This window comes from Procambarus clarkii, chromosome 2 (genome assembly GCF_040958095.1).
Source record: "Procambarus clarkii isolate CNS0578487 chromosome 2, FALCON_Pclarkii_2.0, whole genome shotgun sequence".
Lineage (NCBI taxonomy): Eukaryota > Metazoa > Arthropoda > Malacostraca > Decapoda > Cambaridae > Procambarus > Procambarus clarkii.
The window spans coordinates 19,806,007-19,818,107 of record NC_091151.1 but is presented as its reverse complement, the minus strand read 5'-3'; the positions used below and the strand labels follow the sequence as shown (position 1 = coordinate 19,818,107).

The 12,101-nt window shown below is 38.9% G+C and overlaps 1 protein-coding gene across 1 annotated transcript in view; it reads left to right on the top strand.

Annotated features, from left to right (window-relative positions):
• The window catches only part of LOC123762360 (uncharacterized), a 164,351-nt gene that overhangs the window by 116,784 nt on the left and 35,466 nt on the right, over positions 1-12,101 (top strand). Inside the window, exon 3 of the mRNA XM_069323937.1 lies at positions 11,484-11,717. Coding sequence (XP_069180038.1) covers positions 11,484-11,717 — 234 coding nt within the window. The remainder of the gene's footprint in view (positions 1-11,483; positions 11,718-12,101) is intronic.

Genomic DNA, 12,101 nt, shown 5'->3' with positions numbered 1-12,101 from the left:
GGCCGGTATATCCCGTCCTCACTAGATGGCATCGTCCATTTGGAGGGGCTTTTGGGAGCGGACTAACAGATGGCGTTGTCGTCACTGCTCCGTGCTATGGCGCTGGACTCGGGTCCGTAACACGGCCACAGCAACCTTCCCCTGTCTCCCAGTCCTCCCCACGATTCATCCCTCCCCCGTCAAATCGTCCTACCAACCATTTCTCTCTTCCCGTCCCCTCATCCTCTTAACCATTCCCCACTCCCCTGTCCCCTTGTCCTCCCCACTATTCTCCCTCCCTTCTCCAGCCCCCCCCCCCTTTGTCTTCCCCACCATCACTCACTCCGCCTTCCCACCATCCAAACCATTCCCTTCTCCCCTGTCCCCTCGTCTTCCCCACCATCCCCTCACTCCCTTGTCCCCCATGTGCTCCCCACCATTCTCCATTCCCCTGTCCCCTTGCCCCACCATCCCAAACTCCCCCGTCCCCTCGTCATCCCCTCCATTACCCCCTCTCCTGTCCCCTTGTCTTCCCCTCCATCCCCCACTCCCCTGTCCCACCTGAGCTCCTACAACTCCTTATTCCCCTGTCCCCTTGTCAACACCATCCCAAACACTCCCGTCTCCTCGTCCTCCCCAGTATTACCCCATCCCCCGTCCCCTCGTCCTCCCCACCATCCACCACTCCCATCCCCTTGTCCTCCCCACCATCCACCACTGCCATCCCCTCGTCCTCCCCACCATTCCTCACTCCCTTGTCCGATGCATTCCCAAATGATCTGATGTTCCGATCAGAAAATTGGGAACATCAAATGATCTGATGTTTCCATCACTGGAAAGAATCATAAGAAAAACAGTTAAAAAACGAAATGAAAAATAAAAGAAATAAACTATACTCCCAAAATGAGCGGTACAGTACACAGCACACCTCAATTCTAATACAATGTAACACCAAAAATTTAAATGAAAATGAAAATAACTCAAAATCTATGATAATTCAAGTTATCAATGAAATTGGAAACATTGACTTGAAATCGTAACATATTTATTATTGTGTGTGTTGCTCGTACATAAAACAGATGGCACTGTGTTTTTTTTTTATTTTTTTACTTGTCACAGGTGTGGCATCCATACTATACTCACAAAATGAACGGTATGGTATACAGCACAGCTCAATTCCAACGCAATGTCACACAAATTTAAATCAAAATGAAAATAACTCAAAATCTATGAAAACTCAATTTATCTATGAAATAGGAAACATTGAAATGGAATCATAACATATTTAGTATAGTGTGTGTTGCTCATATGTGCAACAGATGGCACAACACCAAGCTGACGAGGCGTTTGACCTATCATCTTCAATCCGGTGCCCCCCAGAAATCACATGAGACAAGCCCATGACATCACCCTAACAAGAGAAATGTTGAATAAAAACACTTGTATAATAGACAAAACCCAAGATGCAAGAAGATTACAAATTCTTAAAGCAATCCACATAAAAGTAGAACAACCCACCATAAATACTCAAATTACGGAACTATTCACTCTACCCACCATGAGAGTAAGAACAAGACCAGAACGTCAAGATGCCAACAGAGAAGACACTGCTCGACAAACAGCGCCCACTATGCTTGATTAATCTTTGTTTGTACCCTATTTAACCTACTGATCCTTAGCTTCTTTATTCCTTCATGTCTACCCAATGTAAACCCTTTGTTTACACCTGATCCCATTGTTCGATCCATTTGTATTCACCTGACCCATTATTTGTATAAAATATTTTGTTCTGTACTGTAACATTACTTGAGAATGAACCATGTAGGTTCAAAACGTCGTGCGATTTTATAATTACTGTAATACATTCTTCAGTTATTCAATTCTTTTTCTTCACCTTGAAAACAACATGACTATTGTTTGAACTCCTCTTCCAGCTGAACCCTGATGCAAGAGCATTTTTAAGAGGGATAGAAGCCCTAAATGAGAATATAGTAAATACGGAATATGCTGTCATTTTGAATGAGACATGCATATATTGTTCAAAACGACAGAAGGCTTAGATTTATTATTCTGGCACGAATCTTCTCGATATTCCTTACGTTTTTCTTCACTGAAGCAGGAAAATTATAAATTAACTCTCCAAAGTTTATTTTTACTTACTATTTGAGTCTGACGCCTAGTGATGCGTTTTGGAAGGTCTCACCTCACATTATTAAAGATAAATTCTTTTTGAGTAGCACCTGATTATATCCTCTAATGGTGAGGTGGTAGGTGACATAAATGAATGATAAACATAGGGTATTAATGGGGGTCCTATATAATGGGGTGCTATGTAATGGGGAATTAATGGGATAGTAAATTAAGACTTAAACACTCCTAATTTACTACCCCATTTATACTCCATTATATAGTAGCCCATTAATACCCCATGTATGTCATTCATCCATGTCACCTACCACCTCACCATTAGAGGATATAATCAGGTGCTACACAAATGAATTTGTCTTTGAGAATTTGCGGTGAGACCATACGGTAAGGTGACCTTGAGGTGAGACCTGTGACTATGTTAACTTGTCTGTAATCCATGCATAACCTATGCTTATTACCAGCCTTGGGTACTTTCAGAACAGGGGACGATCAAGGACTAATACTTGGGACGATCAGATTATGTTGGAACATGTAGTCTGTCTAACGTCTTACCACCTTCTTCTTGCGGGAATTTAGTCGGTAGGAGTATTGCTTTATCGGTCTCACGCTCTCCTCAAGGATAACGTCGTGCTTCAAGACGGACATCAGACCTGGAGCATCTCTGAAAATAGACTTATTGTTTTATTAAATCTGTGAGGGATCGCTGTTGTTCCTCAGGCACGTGAGTTAGCTTGGTTGGTAGATTTATCAGAATCTCTGAATCCGTTGCTACTTGCTTACCAACGTCCTCCTTCACCTCATGGTCTTGTTCCCATGCGACAACCGTCATCACTGGGGGAATGTTCCGTCCTTGGTACAGCTTCATCATGTTGTTCTCCTTGTCTGACCATTGGTCCTCTCACTATTTGACCATATACCACCTCGTATGGAAATAGGCCCAGAGAGTCATTTGGCACTAATCTTATTTCAAAGAAGAGGTAATTATAAAGGACACTGAAGAAACATCTAGCTAGACGATGAGAAACTTTTGCAAGCCTGCAATGTTCATAAAGGGCTGTTTCCACCAGCTTCGTCTGGAACACTGAGGGCACGACAACCTCTGTACATACCTCTGGAGTCTGAGGACTTCTTGGTCGATACCGCTGACACAGAATCTTGTCCTTCCAGAAGTACTGATCACACGCCTTCGCACTAGACTCTATGGAATCTGCGACTGCTTGCACTTCGGGGTCCTTCTCTTGCTCGGTAATCAAGGTCACTAGTCCAATTCTTCGGATCTGGAGTAGAATCTAGAGAGTTTGATGGAGTACTGTCTGCGACCTGTGGGGTTGGTGAAAGGTTAAACAAATCATCCAATTCCAACTGAGTCTTTACCTGTGATCTGGTTTGTACTGCTACTACTGGTCTTACCAGGTCTTCTACCGGATCTGCTACAACTATCGGATGGTTACTGTCCAAACCCAAAGCTAAATCATTGCCCAGTATTATCTATATCCCTTCTATGGGAAGATGGTCTACTACTGCCAATGTACACTTGCCATTGAAATATGACGATTCCAACTTAACCTCTACTAAGAGAGCAACGTACGAATTCGTTGGAAACCCACCTAAAATAACTTTGTTTCCAGTCAGGCACTTCCTTCGGTAACGAGTTATTCAAAATCAGAGATTGGGCTGGTCCACTATCTCTGAGAATTATTACTGACCTGCCAGACTGGTCACTCGATAAATACCCTTTCGAAGTGTAGGGGGCAAACAATCCTGGTTTCTCTCTTCAATTAATCCAGTGAGAATGGGTTTCCACTGGTAGTGTCACACAACTCACAAGCAAAACTTCCCGTTGTGGGTCATTACCTGCCCGGCCCCTACACTTAGCAGACACGTGTCCTTTCTTCTCGCATGTCCAACACACTATGTCGCTCCCTGGATTAGTTCGTCTTGAACTACTTTGGGTTTTCCTTACGGCACCATGTGGGGTGGTCCTTTCCTACGGTTTATACAGTATAAAAGGTTTGGAATAGCTCTTTGGAACACATCTTGTAGAGGGTCAATGGGTTAGAATGTATTCTTCAGCCATGGTTTGCCATTTAGACTGAAACACGCAGATGTAAATCCAGAAATAGTCCATCCATAGCATCTGCGAAAAAAACTATTGGATCACTAGGTTGATTGTGCTTGATACACATCAACACTGTACACATCATGGTGGAGTACTCTCCTCAATCAGACAGCAATATTTTATCAGCCAAACACGACAGTATGTTAAGAGGATTTTAAAAGAATGTGTGATATGCTGAAGCTACGATGCAAGAGTGTACCCGTACCAAGGTTCTCCTCCACTCCCTGAAGAGTGAGCTTAAATCTGTTTATTTACCTGTGCAACTACTGGAGCAAAACATTTAGAAGTAACACCTAATATGTCTGTTCATCCATTTTTTCAGGCTTTCTGTAGCATTCCATTTACCTGGGCTCTAGGTGACTCAAACCAAAATAATACTCCGAATACTCCAAAATAAATACACGTGCTCAATAAATAATGTTTTAACCAGATACGTTTGGTTAACGATTGTATAAATTGACCTTTAAAATAGACTGGGTAACTCCTTAGGTGGATTTCACTCATGTCGGGACGCTGTTGCTTGAGTAAACATTGCTCCTCCACCTCATGGAGACACACCACGAAGTACAACCTGCTTAAGAGCAGCCGTTTTATATCCGTGTACCTCTGAATGGTGGTGTAAATTGCTCATAAATGTGTTTATACATTGAGACACATGGTTAAAGGTGATTTAAGGGTGTGTCTAGCCACAAAACAATGAGAGGAGTGTGTAACCACACTGACGCCACACCAGCGAAGCCAGACTCCTTCACACACAGGAAACAGAACTCCTCCACCAAATGAAGACACACCTCAGATGTACAAGCTGCTTAATTGCAGCTGTTTTACGTCTGTGGACTTTTATATGGTGGTGTAAATCACACATAAATGTGTATAAACATTAGGACACATAGTTTAAAGTGATTTAAGTGTGTGTGTCTTGCCATAAAACTGTTAGGTCAAGTGCTACTGGACCACAGTTGAAGCCATTATCTGATGGAGCTTCCAGACGCCATTACAACACTACTTCAAAAACGGTAGTGACCAACACCTCACGCTCTGGCCCAACAAAAGGGGCTAAGTCTTAGCAAAATAAGACTAAGAGCTCGGTACCTGCATGTAACAACAAACAATAAGGAAGGTTAGTAGTGTAATATAGAATTTGGATTCAATTATTTTTGCCACTAACTCCATTTATTGTAGGTGCGTTATATCATGGGCTTACCAGCTTGCCTCACTAAGTAAATTACTTGCCACTTAATTAAAAACAAACTAACTAGGTTAACCAATATATAACAAACGATATATTTTATATATTTCAATTGCTAGGGGGCGTCAGATTCCAATTTGCCCTAAAAATGCAACAAATGAAAACTCGTTCGATTTCAATCAAACTTTTTTGAAAAGTTTTATATGAAAAGTGTTTCATCTGGTCCAAGTTTCAGCATCGTAGCATAAATAGGGAGGGAGAAAAAAAATATTGAAGTAGTTGTGAAAATTATGCCAAAATGGTCAAAATCGATTATCAATCAAAAGTGTAAACTGAAATCATAGCTATGACTCTTTGCTATCACAATAGTATATATTAAACAAATAGTATAATTAGTTTAATTGAAAAAAAGTTTTAAGAAAAAAAAAAAAACATTTTTTTTTTTTAATTATTATTTTTTTCATTTTTTCGGGCGATTTGCATCAAACTTACACACCTGACTGTACGTAAGCCTATCTGTAAGGACGCCAATTTTGGAGAAAATTGGTTGATGTCAACCTCAGCCACAGATTTTAGAACCTTAGACTTCATTCATTTCTGTTTTTTTTTTCAATTGACACAAACGTTTACAAAACTGATTCATTTTTTATTCAATTTACATGAAACTTACACAGTATATTTGGAGGGCATGTCTCTACATTTGAGACTTTTCATTTTTCTCTAAGTTCATTTATTGATTTTATAATAGCAATAAACATGCCATATTTGCAAAAAAAAATTGGGAACTTTGAACATTTGTATTAGGAAAACTAAAGATGTTTTGGAAATTCTATATCTCAAGGTCCTTTATTATATGCTAATGTGTCAGAAAAGGGTCACAGAATAATTATATCTGAAACGTGTGTTCTGAAGTGTGGACTTGAAAATGTGTAAAAAACGTTGAAAAAAAACAAAAACAAAAAAATCTCCCTTTCTATTTACGCTGCAGTACTGAAACTTGGGACAATTAAAGCACTTTTCATATAGAACTAGTCAAATAATATTGGTTGACATTGAACAACTTTGATTCTGACAATCTGTCGCCCACTTAACCAATATATAACAAACGATATATTTTATATATTTCAATTGCTTAAAGGTAAATTAAAGTGTACATTTACAATATATAAACTCATAACAATAAATAATCAAATAACCACTCTTGTCATTCTTTGTAATATAATTTATATGTGGCAAGAGTTAAAGGATAGGATAAAATAATTTATAATCGTATCAGTGCTACCTGCATTATACATATTTTTATTTTTACAAAGTGGTAAAGTAGTAATTTTCAATCCGACAGGTAAATGAAAAGGATTAAGGACCCACTGGATCCTAACAGTGATATCATCACATATCGTTTTGCCTCAGTATTATTCGGAGCTACGTCCTCCCCGTTTCTGTTGCAAGCAACATTAAACACACATTTGAGGAAGTCAAATAGCCCTTATAAGGCAGACATTAGCGACAACTTGTATGTCGACAATTTCCAGGGAACTACAAATGATCAAACCAATTTGGTAGAAATCTGCCATGAGGCTAACCGTGAGCTATTAGGAGCCAATATGCCACTACAGTCATGGGCCTCAAATAATGAATCACTAAACCAGGTAATCGAGAAAGAATTTCCAGGTTATCAGGTACCCAATCAATTAAAGGTTCTAGGCGTGGAATGGAACACAAGTACTGACGAGATGAATGTCAAGTCAGTACAAACCGATAACTTAACCCTTACCATGAGAACATTGCTCTCGTTTGTCAGTCAACCATTTGACCCTTTAGGCTTACTTAGTCCTATATCATTAGGGGCAAACTCCTAATGCAGGAGTGCTGGCAGAAACATATGGGATGGGATGATCCATTACCAAGTGAGTTACAAGCTAAATAGCAGATACTCTCAACGGATTTTAATCAGTTAGGTGTTTTGAAATTTCCTCGTAATGCTTCAGGACCAAACTTGCCCACAAATTTGCACGTTTTCTGCGATGCCTCTGGCAAAGCATATGGCGCTGTAGCCTACTTAGTTAATAGTGCACAATCAATTTTGCTCACATCTAAAGCAAGAGTTGCTCCCATTAAGAAGAGATCTTTACCTCAAATGGAGTTGACTGCATTGCTGGTGGGAGTAAGATTGGCTCATTGCCTGACAAAGACACTCAATAATATCCACTTTGGTGAGATTGTCGTGTGGTCAGATAATGAGGCAGTCTTACAATGGGTAAGAAACAACAACAATAAGACTCCCTACGTCAGTAATCGTGTTAGGGAAATTCATGAGTTATCTGTTGGATATAAATTCAGACATGTTCCTACTAAGGACAATCCTGCAGATTATTTATCTCGAGGGTTAACGATAAAACAACTCATCAAGTCTTCGCTGTGGTTCAATGGACCTCCATGGCTTGTTGGTGGTCAGTGGCCCAAACAAAAGCCACAAGTCATAGTGACCAATATCACCACTCCCATGAAAGAACCAGAACCTCAACGAATATTAGCCATTGATCCTCACAATTATTCTAACTTAAGCAAGTTATTAAGAGTAACTGCACATGTGTTTGATTTTCTTGCTAAGATAGGAATTCGACATAAGTTTCCCAATCCTATCCTCTACTGGATCAAACGTGCACAATATTTAAATATAGATATTTATCAACCTAATAGGTTGCTACGTAATATATCTTGATTTACAGCTTACGTGTGAAGAATTCCCCGAGCTGTCACTTTCCCGTGTTAATCATCTCCCAGTGTTCCATGATGAGTTCCGGAGATTCCGAGGATGATTCATGACTGATGTCTTGGAAAACGTCTTCAAGCTAAGACCTTTTTCCGTATTCCAATAATTAAATTATCTGTAGTGTATTATTACCATAGATCACTATTCACTGGATTTGACACGTGTTTATTATAATCATTAATTTCTGATATTCATAATCTATGTTCCTATTGGTGACAAATTTTATTGATTCTACAATTGGTCATAAGATTAGGTTATTACATAATGAACTGGTGCACGAACCACACAAGTTCCTAGACATATATGAAGTTCTAGTAATACCCCCCCCCCAATGTAGGTTTTTGAGGCTTTGATTCAATTAAATTATATACAGCCCATTAATTATATAAGTGATTATATTCTCTAGTATTTTATCCATAGTTACTGGTTCTTCTAGGAATTTTCTAATGATCACATTTTATTAGTTTCCCTCTTTACTATAAAAGCGGGTGGTCCTTCGTAATTGAATTCATTACATTATTAATTAATTAAATAGAGTCAAGCCCCAAATGTCCCACATAGACAACTAAGTTTGCTGTTATGTTATTAGATTTTTTTTAGGGAATCAGAAAATTAAAAACTATACATGTGATCTCTGTCAATGCATTCAAGAGTTAGCTGAGCTAGCTATATGTCAAACCCAAATCGGCTAATTTACACTATTTCCTGAACAAGCTAGTTCATTACCCCTAAGATATTATATACCCTACCTTAAGCACGGCCTTACCTAACCTGACCTAACACAACTAGAGCTGGATTTCAAAAGTTAAGCTGTCCCATCTAAATTTTTCCTAATTTCAGACAATTTCCACCAAATTTATCAAAATTTACCATAATCATAACACATTTAACCTATTCAATTTAATTTTAATATCAACTTCCCATATCCAGTCATCACATATCATATCCAAATCTCAAGAGCATTTCACACTTCTAGTGTTGTGTCCGTCTCACTATTTCCAGCATTTATTCTTGCATCACCTAATCTATTTTCAAACACCATATCACAATGTTTTACCTGTCTAGCAATTTTGAACAAGCAGCCCTCGCATAACATATCCCATTCTTAACACCATTTAATCACATTAAGTAAAAAACATACCTCGAACGCTATTAATGTAAGGCAGATTTCAATCGATGTGTAATAATAATAGTAATAATAATATGTCCTGAAATCACACTAATGTGATATATATCAATGAGAAAATCCACTTGGGCTGTTAGGTGACACGAACCTCCGAGCAAGGAATTGCCAGCTGCAAACTCTACCACTGTGCAACCACTGACTTGTAAAAGTCATACAGCTGGATTTTTTCTTTGAAAAGGTGCAAAGACATGCGACTATATGGTGTAGAAATTATATTAAGATAAATATAATTGCTCCAAATTCTCAGAACTTTCGTGATTACCAACAAAGACTTTGGTGACTTTGGTGACTTTGTTAGCCAACAAAGATTCAGATGCCATTTGTACATTTGCCGATAAAACATCTTAATGTTGAACACAAATAAGGAAATTCACAGGACAAAGTAGCATTTTTATGTAACTACTATGATGTGCATAATGAAATAAAAAGCACTTATATAATTGGTGATAATATTAAAATAATATAATAACAACATATTGCAATCTGTTTGAAGATTCAATCATAATCTATGACTCAAGTGAATTAGGCTTTCATTCATTATACGTTAGGTGTTTACTATTATAAATGGACTGCTAAACGTTTCCTTCCTTATATTTGATCATATGCTGCAATTCCTCATGAAAAATAATTATAATATCAAATAGCAATCATTAAAAATATTAACAATAAAAAAACGTTTTCTCGTCAATATAATTTTAAATATTACTTTGTCGATGTAAAAACAAGGTGTGATAATTCTTGCAACAACTTGCTACCTCGAAAAGCAGTGTTGCAAAGTTTAGAACCCCCCCCCCCTCCGCCCACATTCCTACCCATGAAAGAGACTTTCATGACTGTACAATGCTGTACCTAGGTTAGATTAGCATTTTAAAAGCCCGCCAATCATCTGCGATCGAGTGTTCACTAACTCTCTACAATCTTCCATTATAATGGCCTGTTGTCCCCCCCCCCTCCATCAGACCTCAGGCTGATGACACTACTTTAATAAAAGTCGTAATAAAAAACTGAGGATAATTGAAAAACAAAGGTAACTGTCAACAGGTGTATTCAGAGAACAATTGCAGAGAATAATTATAAAATGCGCTAGAAAATGTAATTATAATGTGCCTGTAAATCTTAAAGGTTCCAGACTAGAGGAACGAAACATTGGAAACCATTAAAATTAATATCCAACAAAGACTTTTAAGGAGACAATCACAAGTAATACTCACTAGTAACAGCGTCCTTTTAAACCTAGAAATCACAATTTAATATTCCAATATCTAATGCAATAACTAAGGCTAATTCCCTTAAGGTGTCACAACCTATAACATTACAAATGTGCATCACTGCCTACGATAATGGGTTAGGCCTGACACATTAAACAGGGCCTGACATGGACACTCAAAGACTACTTTACTGAAATTTGCAGTCTTCGTCCAGCAGTTCTTCCTCTTGGGATGTCCAGGAACAGTTTGAGTTGTAAAGGGCCGAAGGATGGAGGGAGGGGGGAGGGGAAGTTGTGCCAGCAGACACCACATTGCCAATTGTATGTTAAGAACTCTTCGAGCCAGCAGACACCATATTGTCAGTTGTATGTTAAGAACTCTTCGAGCCAGCAGACACCATATTGCCAGTTGTATGTTAAGAACTCTTCGAGCCAGCAGACACCATATTGCCAGTTGTATGTTAAGAAATCTTCGAGCAAGCAGACACCATATTGCCAGTTGTGTGTAAACGACTTCTCGTGCCAGTAGACACCATATTGCCGGTTGTATGTTACGTCTCTTGCTTAACTATTTTCCATATTCAAAGTTTACTTTTGCGTACTTTTTACAGTTGTAGAAAATATAGTCAACAATTGACATTATTCCTATGGACAATAATTACCGTTAATTGTAATCCATAGTGTCCACACTGGCTGCCTTAACTAAGGACGTAAGCTTTATAAGGCTAATACATGGCATCAACACGTCAGCTGACTGTCAGGGCGGGCTGAATGACATCGTTACATGTTTCCCCCTGTGAGGAAGGTCGGATCAACATACAAGTACTTATAAACTCTACCATATATATACTGGGTTTATATATCAGACTTATTCCTCTACAGATCGCCCGTATGTATCCCGAGTGGGTAGTGAGAGTCTACACCATCCCACAGCCCACCCTTGCTGCTGACTTCTGCCCACTCCTGAGACGTCACCCCCATCTGTACATCTGTGACGTCACCAACCTGCCACAACCCTTGGGCAACATATCCGGCCTCCAACCCACGATGTGGCGCACGGCCCCCCTGGGGGACCCCCAGCTGACACACCTCATGGTCCGGGACACTGACTCACAGGTGCCAGATCATCTCTCATGCATCTCTGCCTCCTCGAATACATTCTTTTTCTCACCATTTCTTGCCTTTATTCGTCATGTTTTCTATGTTTTATGTATTTGTGTATTTCAGTGTACTCATCTAGCTATATTCATCTAGGTATAGTCACCTAGTTTTACTCATCTAGTTATATTCATCTAGTTTTACTCATCTAGTTATATTCACTAAGTTTTACTCAACTAGTTATATTCAAGTGGTTATACTCATCGAGTTATATCAACCTAGATGTGCATTCTGGACCAGACATCTTCTGCTATATCCCACCTTTCGACCATCAGTAGTTCAATTTAGTAACAATTTTTTTACTCATTTTTTTTAAGTATTGAACTACACATTCAATGATAT